A 19134-nucleotide genomic window follows, 5' to 3' on the forward strand; every position below is an offset into this window, starting at 1 on the left:
AGGAGTAATTAATATTTGTCTTTTTGGAAATAATTGTGGTAGCATGGATTGTCTGCACCAGAAAGCATTGTTGGCGGGACAGACCGCACTTTAGCGTTCGTAGGAAGTCAGTAGTAAGCGAGATGTGAAGCGAGTCGGTAGCAGGTCTGAAGCGAGAGGTTGAGAGGAGCGGTGTGCCTGCCAGCCACCAGCTATGATTTGCAAGAGATTATAAACGGATGTACAGACACATCAGCTAACTATTATCATAAGAGGAACTAATGGCTTGGTTCAAATGGCTCTGAGCACTATGGGACTTAACAGCTGAGGTCATCAGTCCCCTAGAACTTAGAACTAGTTAAACCTAACTAACCTAAGGACATCACACACATCCATGCCCGAGGCAGGATTCGAACCTGCGACCGTAGCGGTCTCTCGGTTCCAGACTAACGCGCCTGGAACCGCACGGCCACACCGGCCGGCTAAGAGGAACTAATATTATTGAATTATTTTCTTTGCGAAACTCAAGACTACTGAAGGTATGTTTGCGCAATGCTAGTTTTAGGATTATTGTAAAAAGTAAGTCTCATTTAAACGTTTGTAAAATCATTTCATTACCAGCAGTAAATATTTGAAGAAACATTTTCAGAATAAAATTAATTTTTGCCAGCAATGTTGCATTACTGATTATAATCCATTCCAAAAACCATCAACGCGAAATTTTGCAAAATTTTATTGTTCTCAAGAAAAAGTTTAACTATGAATTACATACCGTCAGTCAAATTAATTAAAGAATAACGGCAGCTTTGCTATTAAAGAATAACGTCAGCTTTGGTAATAAATACAACTATTTATTATGGCAGACCACCAGCAAATAATAGAGTATAGTAAAACAGAGTAGGTATATTCTTGTCGCATTTCGATGTGGCAGTCATATGGCGATCCAGTAACAGTAAAAAAGGTAAGGAACAGTTTTGGGTTATTACAGGTAACGACTGAGGGCCACGACGACGACACATTCTATGTTTCGTCGAAATAATCAGAAAATAACTTTTAATAAGCAGCATTTAAATTTGTATGCGAAGATTGAGAAAGAGAATTAATTTCAAAGGGTAGATTTCATTTGTTATTATTATGTAAGAGATAGAAATCCTAAGGAAATGTTTCATAGATTATTGTAGAACTGAATGTTCCGTAACAACCAAAGAGATATAGAGGAGACGGGAAGGTTTCAACGTTAGCATTATCAATTATAGAACTTAGTACAATGTTTATGCGATGATTTTACATGCTAGATATGTTACTGGGAACTGCCGCTGATACCTGAAAGACGCTCTTTTACAAGAAACTTCTGTTGTAAAAGGCTAACTCGAAGCATGCACTAACACGAATGTTGTTCGTGTCTGTGTTGTGCAGCAGGTAGTCCCTCACCTGGGCGCGGAAGCCGACCACGTAGGAGGGGCAGGGCTGCCTCGCCAGCGCCCCCGCCGTCGCCGGGCCCCAGCAGGCGATGCCGTCCCACTCCACCCCACACCGGCCGGCGGATGGCTCTCCTGCTGCTGCTGCTGCTGCTGCTCCTGCTCCTGCCGACACAAGCTGCGCGGTTATTACCGTAGAGGCTGCATCCGCTGTGAACGCAACGCAGTAAAAATGGCTCAAACGGCTCTGGGCACTATGGGACTTAACATCTAAGGTCATCAGTCCCCTAGAACTTAGAACTACTTAAGCCTAACCAACCTAAGGACATCACACACATCCATGCTCGAGGCAGGATTCGAACCTGCGACCAGAGCGGTCGCGCGGTTGCAGACTGCAGTGCCTAGAACCGCTCGGCCACCCCGACCGGCGCAACGCAGTAATCAAACAGGCAATTTTGGTATTTTCTTTCCACATGTTACCTCCTAATGCACCATCTTTGCTTAGTCCATTATATAGTATTCGATGTAAATACGACTGGAAAAGGAACCTGCGACCACTGATAGGTCTCTATATTTACATAACTGACACTGAAAACAGTTCCGTTCGAACGCCTTGGAGTCCAATCAAGCAAAATCGCCGTGACCAATGGGGAAACCATCCCACCGGCGCACCAGGTTGAGGATACCGGTTTGGTACAACACCGGGCCCTGCGGCGTGAAGAAATCCGTAACTGCCTGCTACACATCCTCGTCCGACAGAAATCGTCAACACTTCAGGGCCTTTTTTAATGGATCAAAGTCATGAAAATATCATGGGGAGAGGAATGGACTACAGACAGATGCTCGAGACCTTCCCACTTGTATTGGCGTAACTTCCGCGGGGCTGACCTCCCAGATTGACAAGCGCCTTGTGTCGAATTGCGACCAGCACTGAACTTGCCGCAGTACTCCACAACGGCGCTTTCCGACGGACATGCTGCCCCATACACATTCTTTATTCTTTCTCCGATGGATGTCTATCGTCGGTTGTTCTCTATCCTTGTGAAGTGACAGGTTTTGGGGGGAGGGGGGGCGGATGTGAAGACCGTGTAAGCGTATTGTCATATCGCTGGCTTAGTTGTGGAGTATCTTTGCGGGCAGCCGCGTCTGCAGAGTCGAGCGCGGGACACGGAACTGTTGTGTTGTGCAGTGTGTAGCTCTGCGTGTGAGAGGCATTGTTAGCATGGAAGTTGAAGTGTTGCTACAAGTGCTATTACAGTAAAGTAATAAAATAAGTAAATAATTCAGAGGAAAGTAGGTCAAGAAGTAATTTAAAAATGAGCAGTGCTGCTGATAACGTATTTGTGTATCCTCTCGTTGCGTATCGTACCGTACTGTATCAAACATCCGCGCCGTGTTCGGTCTCCCAGAATGAACTGATGTGCATCAGTAGAAATTAGTCACCATAAAAGCGTGCAGTCAAGTGCCAGTGTCGTGTAGCGAGCGTTGAGGACGTGCGTTCGTTCATCGTGTTTCCACATTATCAACAATCAGCCGCGCCATGACGGTTACGCGCACGCTCGTACGATTGAGAACTGACAACTGAAAAATTATCTTTACGAACAGTGTTATATCATTACTAGTGTCAAGCATGACTATTACCAGATATCTGTATGTGTGACGAGCGTAAGAAAAAAATGTTCAAATGTGTCTGAAATCTTATGGGACTTAACTGTCAAGGTCCTCAGTCCATAAGCTTACACACTGCTTAACCCAAATTATCCTAATGACAAACACACACACCCATGCCCGAGGGAGGACTCGAACCTCCGCAGGGACCGGCCGCGACGAGCGTAAGAACTCTCGTGCGATCATTCGGCTTCCGCATCATCAACAATCACCCGCGTCGTGTCGGTTACGCGTACGCTCGTCTGAGTGATATTGTGGACAGATAATCATCAAGATTGTTAATTGGGATAAAGTAGACTTGTCCACTGTTTCTACCTTTCGATACAGTGTATCGATACGTGGAACTGTGTCAGTGTTTCGGAACGGCTGTGGTTCACTGTTTCGAAACAGTGGTGTTTCATTCCGCCCCTGTCTCGGATAACCGCACCAGATTCGATCTCGAGCCAGACACAGAAACTGTATCGTTGTTTCAAAATACGGCTGTTTCAGTCCATCTGTTCTTGGAACGGACTAATTGTATCGAAACAGTGATGTTTCATTCCGCTCTGTGTCGGGCGAGATTCGGGCTCGGCACAGGTACTGAAACACAACATACCACTTCGTGAAACACTTTCAAGAGTGTCGAAATCTTTTTGACAAGCAATAGCATGAAGCTTAAGTTATCCGAAAATAAAGCTTCGTTTCTAGCTGACTGTCCTATTCCGAAATGGCGTAACATCTGCTTTACGAACACTAACCAAACAATAAAACAAAGCATACTATTCACATTCAAAATAACAAATATGTGAAAATCATTCAGTTAAATTACGCTTTTTTAATAATATACGTTTCTCTGTTCATGAGAGTAATCATATTAAGAAACGCGAGTAAGCCTACAACATTTCGAACAAAAAAAGGCGCAGAGTGACAGTTATTAGACATATACATAAATTTGATGTAGGTATAATTGCAAGCAATCTGTTTGAAATATCACTGATAGTGTAATGGTGAACAGGAAGGGCTGGCAAGCATGGTGAATTTATAGTAACGGTTCGAAACAGCTTGAAAGACAAAATTTTTTTCTGTTATATTTTGTTATTTATTCGAATTATTTGGCATTATTTGTGAGACTATAGGAACTGTGCCTGTTATCCACAATGATTCCCTTTGTGTGCATGGAAATTAGCAGGATGGGTATATTACCCATACTAACGGAATGTGGGAATCCCAGTAGCATATCCGTTGTTTCTGCAGTTTGCGCCCACCTCCAGTTCCGTTCGTGGTAGTTCTTCTGTCTTAGGCTATGGCTGTCCTCAGCCAATTGAAAAGTATGAAAGTCACACGAACACACGACACGAAAGGAGCGCATTTGCTGCAGAAATACGAAACTGGCAAGACGCCTAAGTGATAGTTTCATACTTTCTGCGATATGATTAGCGCTCTCGCACCTCATTTGTGTTTATATGGACATACTTATGCAGTAGACATTCAAGATGATAAAATGTGTAGGTTTATTAGATAACAAAACACAAACTGTTTCACTGTTTCGGAACAGCGTATCGAAACATTACATTGTACTATTTAATTTGTTTCGAAACAGTTACGTGTTTCAGTTTGCCCATCTCTAGGATAAACATTTGTGAATTAGAGTGTAAACAGTGCAACGTGCGATTTTCTTTAATCGCCTCAGAATGTAGTTGTTCGTACCAGACGTAGAACAGTGTTTTGTGCTGACGATGAGTGGCTCCCCTGACTCGCTTGCACATTTCGATGGATAATTTCAGGCAAGCCAGCAGCAGTGTGGAGCAGAACAGTACGACCGCCGCGGGATTACCAGGTAGGGGGTGTGGACAGGGCGCACGGTCTAGAAAAGCAGAAGCACAACCAGTTTAAGGGTCCCCCACCCATTTGTACTCCCGGGCGTGTTACAACCGCAGTTTCTGTAGTAAAAATGGCGGCAAAGTGGCAGTCGAGAATCTGGCGTGCTTACATCTAAGATGGGTGTGTGTCAGCCGTCTTGACAGCAGCCGAATCGTCCTAGTTTCGGCACTGACCGACAGATGGCGGTACTTTAAAATGAGAACGGTCAGTTTGGCACGCAGCCACGTGAAGTTGAAGCTCAACGGCCGGCACGCTGGCTCATGGCGGGCTTTCTCTGGGCCGCTTTTAGCATAGAGCTAAAGTGAATGTATGATGTAGAAATAAATAAAACCTGATCCCAATGTAGCACAAAGGAGCTTGCAGGCTCATTTTAAAGCAGAAAATTAGCCGGTTGTGCTCTTATAAACGCGCCTCCAGTCACCCGGGTAGTTTTTGAATTATAATAAAATGAATATTTTAATAACTAAGTCATGGAGACGCTTTGACAAAATTTTACGAACGAGGTGTCAAATGAAAGATCCGAATGATTAGTATTAAGATATCTAGGTAACTTTTTTTACATGTTTTAAAAATTTAATGAGGAAGCGGAATGCTGTTTTTGTGGTTAAAAATGCAGGATTTTGATAAATAAAAGATGGGAACTATAAAGATAGCGGCAGTACGGCAAAGTAGACATAAGGAAATAGGTAATACAATAATAATGTCAGTTATCTATGCGATGAACGTATTTTAAATAATGATGCTTCAAATGGCTGTGACCATTATGCGGCTTAACTTCTGAGGTCATCAGTCGCCTAGAACTTAAAACTAATTAAACCTAACTAACCTAAGGACATCACACACATCCATGCCCGAGGCAGGATTCGAATCTGCGACCGTAGCGGTCGCTCGGCTCCAGACTGCAGCGCCTAGAACCGCACGGCCACTCCGGCCGGCTTACATAATGAAAAGTTGTATATGAAGTACGCATAAATTTTAATAATATGAGAATAAGATCCCGTACAGAAATTCTGATGAAGGAACTGAATTCAGCGGAAAATTTCCGTTTGAACAGAAGTGTTACATGCATTTTATAGTATCTATATTAAGTGTAAAAGTGAATTTTATGTGCAAACAAACTTGAATTGACTTCAGTGTGTTCAAACCGAGGGCTTTTAAGGGCTGCCATTTCCTGTGGTAGGGGCAGTCATTCAGTTGAGTTGAAAGGGGTAGCACGTGTGACCGGCAAAAGTCCGTGCACGAATTGGACTTAGAAGTCGCGTGGAACAGCAGTTGCGTGCTGCTGGACTTTGAAGAAGTCTCTGTGGTGCTTTTGCGAGACGTGAAAATTTCGCACACGAGTTGAACTTAGAATATTTTCGTACCGCGAAGTCGTGTCGAACTTTGAACAACCGCTGTGGGACATAGTGATTTCAGCTTGCGGTTGGACTTCGGATTGTGTTTGGTTTATTATTGTTTTTTCGAGGAATATTCTCCACTCGGAACTTTTTTCATCTTGGAGTTCCAGCTATTTTAAAAGAAACATTAAGTGAATAATTGCTGAATGATTGTGATTAATATTTGAGTGGCGCTGTTGAACTAACTCGGTAAATATCTGAGGTCCAACCAAGAACACTTAACAGTATTTCAGTCAAATATGTCCTGAACAAGTTAAAATAAACTCCAGTTAGTTAAAACTGTGTTGTGTTCACTAAAAATTATTCCTGCGTGCTAACATTTGTTTTTATAAACTTGACATCAATTTAAAATTACTGGGGTTAGTGCAGCGGATGTGGTTGGCACCCCTCAGACCTAACGTAACGAATTTAGTTAATAAGTCCAACCACATTTTACGGAACCCCAAGAGGATGCATACTATGCAGGTGCTTGGGTGATAATTTTTTTGTGTCTTTTCTTGTTTTTTCGTCCAAGAGCACGTGGGGGCTCGAGCCATCCAGTTTTTCTACGTAACTGACTTTGCACTAAAATTATTGTGATCACCCAGTGCAACCAGTGTATTGCCCCCGATCTCGCGCATAGAGAGAAACCGTAGCACGTCGCAAATGGTTTTCTCGACCCAGCGAAGCTCGCAAATGGGTATTTCTCGTCCGTAGTAGCTCGCATCCTTTGCCGAAAAAAAATTAAAAAAGCACGAATGTGCCAGGCAAATCCCTTGCCTATTAGTCTGCTCTTACGTACCTGCATCGAGGTCGTGCTACACTGCATATAATCTGCAGCAGCGACCACAAAGGAAACTTTTTGATCACCCCTTTTATTACTGTTCATTTTGCAGCCCTCCCACAACGTGTAATAATCCAAGATTACATGCACCTACCTGAAAAAGCATCGTTTCCGAAGGTAGTTTACCAAAACGATGTGAAATATTCTACAACTGATCACCCATATGGAAAGTGAGTGCTGTGCTTTAATACAAACAGAGTGCGAAAAAGGATAATTACAAACATCAGTTTTGAATGGTTAGACGAATTAGCAGTAAACTGAAATTACAATCATGGAATAATGTAATACGATCGACAGTTCTAACGCGAACACTTTATTTCTGAAGTCAATTGGTTGTAATCCGACTAAATTCACATAGCAATATTCAAGACGTTGGTCTTTATTGGCCCAGGAGAAAATTTTCATTCTTAGCGCATCGCAAACCTTTTAATTAAGTCAAAATAATTACTCAATACCTTTCAGTTTTTTAAAATAATGGTAAATTTAGTGAGAACTGCAGGGATCGTAGTAGTACGCGATGCAGTAACAATGCCGTAGTGTGACCTCAGTATAATAATTATTTTTATGAATTTTGACTGAAAAATTTTCCAAATATTTCAAATTTAGTCTTAATTTATTGATTTAAACGTTAATGATCTCAAAGTTCCAGTGAAATACTATAGGAAATCTGGAATACAACAGCCAACCCATCGATACATAAAACTACCAAAAGCATAGAAAGTTAATTAGTATAGTTACGTAAGAAGCAAATTTTCCTGTGATTTGCAAGATTCACTAGATTCGACATATCTGTTCAATACCGATTTGAAAACTTCTTCGTTATTGATGCAGCTCAAAAGGTTTTTGATGACTTCAATCGTTAACAAGAGTATGATCTTTCTGTTTAGGGAAAATTTAGTTTTAATTTCTGGCAATGTTATCATCCCTTACAGTGATAAAATTTTACATTCATAATCGAAGATACGAACTTAGAAGAAGAGCGCATATATCCTCTTCAACGTAATAATGATTTGGAATATGACGACTGAGAAATTAAAAGTCAAGTTCACATAAAGTATACAGGGTGAGTCACCTAACGTTACCGCTGGATGTATTTCGTAAACCACATCAAATACTGACGAACCGATTCCACAGACCGAACGTGAGGAGAGGGGCTAGTGTAATTGTTTAATACCAACCATACAAAAATGCACGGAAGTATGTTTTTTAACACAAACCTACGTTTTTTTAAATGGAACCCCGTTAGTTTTTTCAGCACATCTGAACATACAAACAAATACGTAATCAGTGCCGTTTGTTGCATTGTAAAATGTTAATTACATCCGGAGATATTGTAACCTAAAGTTTACGCTTGAGTACAGATTGTTTTATGTAAAAGAATTTAACGTTACAGTATTTAGAACGTGAAAGTGGTCAAGCTTTGATTATTTAAATATGTTAAAATGTAAAGTAATGTTGAATAAGCTGTAGCCAATCAGATGGACGGCTTCAGGAAAGGGAACTGCGCTACTCAGTTGAGCGAAGATGTTCGGCATGCGGGGAACGCGGTCGGAGACGGGCAGGGGACTGTGCAGGTCGAGACATAAAAAGCTTAACAACCAATGAAATTCAGTTTAAGAGAAGCCTAAAGGATGTATTGGTGGCCAACTCCTTCTACTCCATTGATGAATTTCTCAGTAAAACCAACTTATATATATATATATATATATATATATATATATATATATATATATATATATATATATAAGTGCAATATAACTTCTGCACAATTTCAGTGCAGTAATGTGTTCATTGTAAGTATGAGTGTGTGTTTGTCTGTTTGTGTGTGTGTGTGTGTGTGTGTGTGTGTGTGTGTGTGTGTGTAAGTACAATCTAACTTCTGCATCATTTCAGTGCAGTAACGTATTCATTGTAAATAAGTATTATAGTAGTTGTATTACATGTTTATTACCTTATAAATAAATAAAGAACTTTTTTTATTTTAAATTCAGTGCATTAGTATTTGTAAAATGACTCTTTCATATAGTGTTCTTTAAAAAATGACGATCACTCCATGTGGGATCTGTGGAATGGTACATTAGCTTATTTGTTTTAGTTGTAAAAATTTGTCATGTATTGTTGTATTTCTGACATGTTCTACACCCTGGAGTACCTCCTCACTACGGATCAATTGGAATGAAAGTAAATCTAATCTAATCTAATCTAAACACCAAATGGACAGTACGGATGGAGACGCGAAAGCAGACAGTGCGGCTCGAGACACCAAAGAGGACAGTTCGGATGCAGACGCGAGAGCGGACGGCCGACCTTTAGGCAGCTAGGAAGTGAAACAACTTAGAAAATTCCGCGCTGTGTGTTATCGCGGGACTTTGAGCGGTGAGCAGCCGCGCGCCTGGTGTGAACTCTAACTTTTCGCATAGCTCACCAGGTGGAGTATCGAACTGTGTCAAATGGACATGCGCTCGAGTGTAACAGTAGCACTGAACACTAAAACTTTCGCTATTTCTTTCTGAATAAACATTACTCTAACCAAATCCCAACAGCGTGGCCTACACCATTTATGGATCGTTAATTTATTTCCTGATATTGTTGCTACTGTTATTATATGTTGTATTAACTTTGTATTTCGCAAACTTGCCATCAGCCAGACAAAGTAACCAAAGGCTCACAAGCGTCTTATTTAGGGCGTGTAATGCGACACGTGCAGCTCAACCCCTAGACAATCGTTAATTTATTTCCTGATATTGTTGCTACTGTTATCATATGTTGTATTAACTTTGTATTTCGCAAACTTGCCATCAGCCAGACAAATTAACCAAAGGCTCACAAGCGTCTTATTTAGGGCGTGTAATGCGACACGTGCAGTTCAACCCCTAGACAATCGTTAATTTATTTCCTGATATTGTTGCTACTGTTATCATATGTTGTATTAACTTTGTATTTCGCAAACTTGCCATCAGCCAGACAAATTAACCAAAGGCTCACAAGCGTCTTATTTAGGGCGTGTAATGCGATACGTGCAGTTCAACCCCTAGACAATCGTTAATTTATTTCCTGATATTGTTGCTACTGTTATTATATGTTGTATTAACTTTGTATTTCGCAAACTTGCCATCAGCCAGACAAATTAACCAAAGGCTCACAAGCGTCTTATTTAGGGCGTGTAATGCGACACGTGCAGTTCAACCCCTAGACAATCGTTAATTTATTTCCTGATATTGTTGCTACTGTTATTATATGTTGTATTAACTTTGTATTTCGCAAACTTGCCATCAGCCTGACAAATTAACCAAAGGCTCACAAGCGTCTTATTTAGGGCGTGTAATGCGACACGTGCAGTTCAACCCCTAGAAATGTTCAAATATGCGTGAATTCCTAAGGGAAAAACTGCTTAGTTCATCGGTCCCTAGACTTACACACTACTTAAACTAACTTATGCTAAGAGCAACACTAACACCCATGCTCGAGGGAGGACTCGAACCTGCGGCAGGAGTCAAGGCATTTCGACGAAGAGGAACCGCATGTGAGCACGAACGGCTTTGGGATGTCGTCACCTTAAAGGTATTCTTGACTAACATCAACTCACAAAGTCCAGTCTGAAAGGTAAATAACACTCACGACCGTTACAGCAGGTATTGAAAGCAGACTTGATTTCCATCCTCATAGTGGCGCTTCTAGTGCCACTCTTAAGCGACTGTGCAAAATTTGAATAGACATCGTCTCCGAGATCTAGAAACATGCCTACCTAATTTCGATTATGTCGCACGACACCTTCGTGTTCTTGCGATTATTTTCCATCAGTGCATATATTATGGGGCTCGCAGGCAATATTAAGTTTCATGTCGGAATTCTAGCAGCTGTTGAAGCTAACTATAGTGACGTACTGAAAGAAAATAGCTGCGCTGGTATTCATTCAGCTGTATATAACATTTCAAAGTGGAGCAAAAATGAACAATTTACTTTAAATGTTCAGAAATGCAAAGTTTTTCATGTCTCAAAACACAGAAATGTAGTGTCTTGCGACTAAAATATCAAGAAATCACAACTGGAATTCAACTCATACTAATAGCTGTGTGTATAAGTTCCTGGTGTTACGATATAGAATGGTCAAGTAGGCTGAGTCGTAGGTAAAACAGGCGGTAGATCTCGGTTCATTGGCAGAATACTAAGAAAGTATAGCTGGTGCAAAGAAGAGATATCTTACGAAACATTTATGTTACTCATACTAGAATAGTGCTCAAGGGCGCCGAAACTATACAAACAGGGGATGTTGAACGTAGACAAAGAAGGGCATCATAAATGTCATATGATTGATGCTCGAGAGAGCGTGACAGAGATGCTGAAGAAACGGAATTGGGTGATACTTGGAGACGCCAACAAAATCGCGAAAACCCACTTACCAAGTTTCAAGAAACAGTCTTGAACAGTCTAGGAACGTACTACAACTCTGTAAGCATCGCCACAAAGACAAGACAGAATGTTCACCAACACAGCTGTATCGATACACCTTATGTCACGGCCGGTTCTTCCAAAAGAACACCAGTTTACGCTTCCAAAAAAGGCATTTCTACATAAGAAATCATCATTGTGCTAATATTATGACTCAATGAGGATTTATAATGAGGACTGTAGACAGTGTAGCCTGATGATTTTCTCCTAAAAGAAACCGATAATGACAAAGTAAATGTTTATCAATGCAGGTGAGATGGTTCACATTAATATCGACAGTAATCAGATATAGAGTTCAAGCTGATGAAGATTAAACTGTTTCGTGGCCTGCAGTAAAAGTAATAAATAAAAAAGAGAAGGGAATAAAAGTAAACAGAAAAGAAGACAGAAATAAGACATTTGATGATCATCGTAATAACACTTTTTTTGAGGATGATTATGTTTAAGGTGTACTTGAAGCAGTTCAAGAATTGGAAACAAAAATAAATAAACGTCCGAGGTAAGATCGAGATCCTGGATATAATCCTCATCCTCATAAAAAAGCTAATATAATAGAAGATAAAATGGAAGTGAACGATACTGAAAATACAACAACAGCTGGTGATCGAAGAGATGCTATGCGTTTTAGTAGTGGTACTTTTAGTGGTGGTACTTTAAGTCATCAAGATAATTTTTTTACTTGAAAGCCAATCAGTCAAATTAAAAATTGTGAAATAGATTTTATAAAACTCATTTATTTCAATATGTGGTTCTCTTCACTGTTGAAATGGTGTTAAAATGACAAATAAAAGTATTGTTAGAGCAAAAAGATGAAGTACATCTTGAGTCAGTGGTATTATAATCATGTAGCACATGTTTTATCTCCTGGTCACTTTGAAAGTTCGCAAACGTGTTGTTATGTGAAAAACATTGAATTAAATGATAATCCTGTCAGAGCTGAAGCTTCATTTAGAACAGCAATTACTTTGGCCAGATCTGCAGGTGTGACTCGGTTCTCTTTGTAAGACATAATATTGGTGGTAATTTGTCTGTAGTTCATGAAATTGTAACGCATAATTCATCTGCAAGTAGTCCGACGAAAATAACTGATTTTGCAAAAAGAACTGATATAACAAATATTGCATGGAGGGTGACACAAATAATGATAGTTGCTCCTCTTCTTTGTTGTGTTCCTAGAAATTGGCCAAATTATGATAGTTGGTTGATTCCAGTTGGTGAAAGTGATAATACTGGTAATATGTGGTCTTTTGTTTACAACTATGATCATCCTATTTTCAGTTGTGTATATCATGAAGGAATTGCGAGTAGAGCTGCTGATAACTGTGAATGCTTTAGTTGATCTTAGAATGTAAAAGTGGGACCAATAAAACCGAGTAGAGAAGCTATGGGTTTGCTGAAAACGGTGGTACTTATTTTAGAATCTCAACTTTAATTTATGGTAGATATGATAACGTGGACAAAAATTTAGTATCCTGAGAATCACTTAAGCAATCATTCTATACAAGTTCTGTATGCAAGCAGAATGGGAAGAAATCTTATTAGGCTGAACAGTGGGTGCTACACGGCCGAAAGGGACGAAGATACTATCTTCAACGAGTAAAGCGATACTCGTCTTGTTAAATGGGACTACCGTGGTTTGACGCAAATTGTACTAAATGATTACGTTTGTAATGGGTAATTCTTCACAGGATCAGAATACTGAAACCTCCTGACGTGGTTATGAAAGGTTGTCAAGTGTAAGTTTTGCGGGAAGCTGTTCACTATTAAGTCCTAGATCATCCTGCATAGGACACAGGGTACGAAATGTTGCCACAGTTCTATATTCTGACAAGCACCTTGTGATTTTTTCTTCTTTCGCCGCCTAAGGAAAACATTGTACAGAAGGCGTTTCCATAATGACGACGGATTGATGGAAAGCGTCCTGAACAGCCAAAATACAGACTTACAACCAGTGTCTCCGGCAAGTCGTCTGTCGCTGGGAAAAATGTACTGAATATTTAAAGGACTTCTAATATCCTGTTTCGTGGTTTAAGCTAGAATATTTCATGATAATAATTAAAACTCTGTCGGCCTTTCCTGCCTTTTATGACGTCAATACATTGAAGCAGCCTGCAAATTAGCGAGTAAAAACAAGCCTTCTGTAATGGTCATTCCTTTTAACAGGTCATCGTGTCGTGATTTGAAACAAATTTATTGAAATATTGTATTTGTGGAAAGAAAACTGTATGCTAGACTTTCCTTGGAACCCAGATCTCGTCCTTCAGTGGCAGTGCGCTAGCAGTTATCCCATTAAATTGTCACGTGCAATTTTCGCAGAAAATATTCTGTTTACAGAACAAGAATTAATTATGTATGAATGCAGACTGAAAAAATTTGTATCAAGACAAGGTTTCGAACCCGAATAGGCTGAGGAGAGATTGGGAATTTGGATTGAGGAGGGGGACGTGCTAGGGTAGTCCGTGCAGGCGTGTATAGCCACTGTGGCCAGTGTGACGTAGTGGTTAGCACATCTGCCTCGCGAGTGGGAGACCCGAGTCCGAATCACTGCCTCGATACAAAGTTAGATTTGCGAATTCAGTCTGCATAAACATATCATAGATGTTTGAGACTTGAAAAGGTCTCTGGAACTGCATAGCTTCGTTTGAAAATAATTAATTTTGTTTGGAGTGCTTCGTAATGTCATGGAAGAGCCTCTGCGAGGAGGTGCAACTGAGAAGCTGAAGCTGTGAATCAATCCGGGGATGCATCTGTGGCATATCGGTAGCTTACTGCTCGCGTTTGGAAAAGACCAAGTCTCCAATGCAAGTCTGGCACACTGTTTTCACTTGTCACATAACAATCGTCACCACTAATAACCTTCTTAGAGCAAGGAAATGTTTACAGTTTTCAGTAGTGTATTCAGCTATGGAAGAAATGGACCAGAGATGGATGGTGCAAATACACAGGTTCGTGATATGGTTAGAAGTGGTTGTAGCAGCAGAACCACATGTTACCTCCCGCCTCATACTGGGCAGCTCTTGCGTGGCAGGCCTTCTCCTGCTGGGCCAAAGCCTCCAGCTGGGCCCTCAGGTACGTGGCAGACCTACAACAGCGGGAGAAGACACTAGCATTACTGAAGGTTGTGGCAATCAGAGCAAATCAGGAAGCCCCAGAGAAACTCCTACTAGAGTCACCTAAGCCGGATGAAATAGGTTTTTGTATACACGCAGTTCCGAGTGAAATTGCTTAACGGCCTCGTAGACGTACAGCACTCTCCCCTATTAATCACACTTACTCTGTAAACATTGCGTTCCATTTGGGAGGACTGCAAATGATTACAGTTCATCTGGCAGCCAGATGGGGAGCATGCGCTAAGGTGGCATCTACTCCATAATAACTTGTAATTAGAGTTCCAGAGCTAAGATACTGGATTTACCGTGTTTCTCCCACTTGTAATTACAGTTTGCATCCGTTTTCAATTTATTTGCTTGTATACAAATATTGCGGTGGTGTGTGAACATACCGCGACGAAAGTAAAATAGCCAGTCGCCTGCTTAGATTCAAAAGATGTGTTTCCGTCGCTAAACTATGTTCCCTTTATGCTCTGCAGTAGCGTAGCAGCCAAAATTCGAAGTACCACGTCGTCAGCCCTTGATGTCTAAAGTGATGAAGAAATCGAACTGCAAGTCAAGGGATAATTTTGGAGATTCTATGGGGCTATTCTTGGCTAATGCTGTTTTCGGTGGGAAATCTTCAAGGTTGTAGCGAAATGTACGATGAATGGTAGAGTAAAGAGTGGTAACGGAACTGGCAGTTGACCTGAATGTAAATAGGTGAAATGTATTACGCGTAAATAGACGAAGAGATCTGCTACCATTCGATTAGTACCTATAAACAACCATCTGTAAAAACCTACATTACATCTGCATCTATATGACGACTCTGCGGTTCACAATTAAATGCCTGGCAGAGGACGCACCGAATCACCTTGAAGCTATTTCTCTGCCGTTCCACTCTCGAACAGCGCGCGGGAGAAAAGTACACTTAAATCTTTCTGTGTGGGTTTTTATTTCTCTTATTTTATTACGCTGATCATTTCTCCCTATGTAGATGGGCGCCAACAAAATACTTTTACAATCTGAGCAGATAGTTGGTAACATAAATTTCATAAGAAGAGCCTACTGCAACGATAAACGCCCTTGTTTTAATGATCGCCACCCCAATTAGCTTATCATATCCGTGGCACTCTCTCCTCTATTTCGCGATGATACAGAACGACCTGCACTTTTTTGAACTTTTTGGATGTCCACCGTCATTACCATCTGATGCCGATCCCGTACCACGCAGCTGTACTCTAGAGGAAGGCGGACAAGCTTAGTGAAGCTGTCTTTGCTGTAGGTCTGTTGCATTTTCTGAGTGTTTTGCCAATAAACCGTGCCGCAGTCTTTGATTTGCTTTCCCCAAAACATTACCTGTGCTATTGTTCTTAATTAAGTTATTCGTAATTGTAATCCCTAAGTATGTAGGTGAATTCATAGTCTTTGGATTTGTGTGATTTATCGTGTAACCGAAATTTAGCGGATTCCTTTTAGCACTCACGCTTTTCTTTACCAAGAATCAATTGCCACTTGTTGTACCATACAGATGTCTAAATAATTATGCACTTGATTTCGATTATCTGATAACTTTACAAGCCAACATCATGTTTTAAAAATGTAAGAGCGTTGCGCAGATTGTCACCTAAATTCTTCATGTAGATCAGGAACAGCAGTGGGACTGTAACGCTTCCTTTGGGAACGGCAGATATTTGTGTTTTACTGACTTTACGTCAATTACTACGAACTGTGACTTTCCTGATAGGAAAGCTAGATTCCAGTTGCACAACTGAGACGACACTCCACAGGCACGCAATCTCAGAGAAGTCACTTGTGAGGTATAGTGTCAAAATCCTTCTGTAAACGTAAATATATGGAATCAGTTCGACATCCCCCGTCGATAGCGCTCATTGCTTCATGAGAATAAAGAGGTAGGTGTGTTTGAGAAGAACGTTATTCTCCGACTCCTTGTTCATTATTTGTCAATAAACCGTTTTCCTCGAGGTAATTCACACTGTTCGAGAACAGTATATGTTCCAAATTCCTTCTGCAAATCAACAATAGTGATGTGGGTCTTTGATTCAGCGAATTACTCCTATTTCCTTTCTTGGTGCAACTTTCCTGTCCTTAGGTACGGATCTTTCGACGAGCGAGGTATTGTATATCACTGCCAAGTATGGACCTATTGCATCACCAAACTCTAAAAGGAACCTGACTATTTTATAATCTGGACCTGAGGCCTTGCCTCTATTAAGTCATTTAAGTTGTTTCGCTACACCGATATCTACTTTTAAGTAGTTGCTCTTGATTCGAATTCTGGAAAATGTGCTTCGTCTTCTTTGGTGAAGAAATTTCGGAAAACCTAAACAGATAGTGGGAAAAGCAGATGCCACACTTAGATTCATTGGGAGAATCATAACGAAATGAGATACATACTGTATGAATGCATTCGTCACCTACGAAGGCGGATGGTTTGAGAACTGCCGCAAGTCAACAACTAAAGGAGTCTTCCTAATGCCACTTACCGCGGTATTCCACGATTTATATTATTAAAGATAAAGCTGCGGACGCACTTCATCCCGGCCATGCTAGAGATCTGTCAAGAAATGTGGCTCATTCTCGACAGAGGTACCTTATAAAACACTTGTTCGACCGGTTATTGGAAACCCTTCCGTAGTTTGGAACCTAGAAGACTGAAACAACAAAGACTAGGTAAAACCCAACGAAGAGCCGAACGGTCGACATGGGATCGTTTAGTCACCGCCAGAGCGTTTTAGAGATGCTGAAGAGACTACAGTGGCAGACGCTACAAGAGAGGAGTTGTACATCACTGTGTTGTTTGTTGCTGAAATTTCGAGAGTGCTTCCTTCCCTAAAGTCTTGAAATATATTCATTTCTACCACTTACATATCGTGAAAGAAACTCGATGAGAAAGCTGAAAAATTATAGCTCTTACAGACGGTCCTCGGGAGTCGGTTTTCCGATATAACAACCTTTAATTGAACTGGTAAGGGGAACGGAGGAACAGACGGTGCTACAAGAAGTAGCCTACGCCACTCATAGTAAGATTGCTTGCGTCGTAAAGGTGTTAATGAGTCCCAAAGCTTACCTATGACCTCGTCGGATTTCTCCAAATACGTCATCACAGCACCATATGGATCCGCTAATCCACCAGATTTGCCCATTCGGACTTGCTGCAACCTGACGACACCATCGATCTGTCCTAACCTGAGCAGACTATATCTAAATGTCGATATTATCACAGCGAAGTCCTGCCCGACGCCTATCGCTATATCTGAAGTGTTTTCAGGGGGGGGGGGGGGGGGGGGGGTGTCGGTGCACACGACGTCGCTGACGAAAGTAAAGATGTGGTACCTCAAACAATTTTCATAGTTGAATGGTTGTAAACAACTTTCCATTCAATAGAAACGATAAACAAACCTGTGAATTTGTTGCAGCTTTCTTCGGTGTCATCATCATTTGCATTAATAATTTTTTTTTGTTTCACAGATGCGACTCCTTCAAGACACCTTCCTTTACCCTGTTTTTGTGATACCCTATTGAATATTTGGTTTATGGCCTGTAAGGGTTTCTCATAGAAGACGAGTATTTAGGAAGTTTTAGCTGTATGAAATATTTTAGAGGGGCAGATATGTACAACTGGACCTCAAGGGATCAGTTATGCCGAAAAGTTATACTGAATATTGGCGTTTCCTGATCGAAAATTACTATCTTTCATAGCCGCAAACAAACTGGAAATGTAAGAGGCATTTCATAACAGGCTTTCACGCTCAATTTTCATTTTTAGTACCATGAAATACTGCAAAACAGCCACGCATCACCTGCATATAGTTGAGTACGTAAAAATGTTGGAACACGTGAGGCAATACTGACTCTACGACTTATCTTAGAAGAAAGATTAAGGAAAGTCAAACCTACGTTTCTAGCATTTGTGGACTTAGAGAAAGCTTTTGATAATGTTGACTGGAATACTCTCTTTCAAATCCTAAAGGTGGCAGGCGTAAAATACAGGGAGCGAAAGGCTATTTACAAATTGTACAGAAACCAGATGGTAGTTCTAAGAGTTGAGGGACATGAAAGGGAAGCAGTGGTTGGGAAGGGAGTGAGACAGGGCTGTAGCCTCTCCCCGATGTTATTCAATCTGTATATTGAGCAAGCAATGAAGGAAACAAAAGAAAAATTCGGAGTAGGTATTAAAATCCATGGAGAAGGAATAAAAACTTTGAGGTTCGCTGATGACATTGTAATTCTGTCAGAGACAGCAAAGGACTTCGAAGAGCAGTTGAACGGAATGGACAGTGTCTTGAAAGGAGGATATAAGATGAACATCAACAAAAGCAAAACGAGAATAATGGAATGTAGTCGAATTAAGTCGGGTGATGCTGAGGGAATTAGATTAGGAAATGAGACACTTAAGGTAGTAAAGGAGTTTTGCTTTTTGAGGA

At 40.8% G+C, this 19134-nt stretch overlaps 1 protein-coding gene across 1 annotated transcript in view; it reads right to left on the reverse strand.

Annotated features, from left to right (window-relative positions):
- Positions 1-17255, reverse strand: part of LOC126160151 (secretin receptor-like) — a 166406-nt gene extending 149151 nt beyond the window's left edge. Inside the window, exons 1-3 of the mRNA XM_049916888.1 lie at positions 17194-17255; positions 14588-14676; positions 1366-1562 (exon numbers count right to left, since the gene is read on the reverse strand). Of these exons, the coding sequence (XP_049772845.1) occupies positions 1366-1562; positions 14588-14676; positions 17194-17255 (348 nt within the window). The remainder of the gene's footprint in view (positions 1-1365; positions 1563-14587; positions 14677-17193) is intronic.
- Positions 17256-19134: the final 1879 nt, after the last annotated feature.

The sequence above is a fragment of the Schistocerca cancellata genome, chromosome 2 (genome assembly GCF_023864275.1).
Source record: "Schistocerca cancellata isolate TAMUIC-IGC-003103 chromosome 2, iqSchCanc2.1, whole genome shotgun sequence".
Taxonomy (NCBI): Eukaryota; Metazoa; Arthropoda; class Insecta; order Orthoptera; family Acrididae; genus Schistocerca; species Schistocerca cancellata.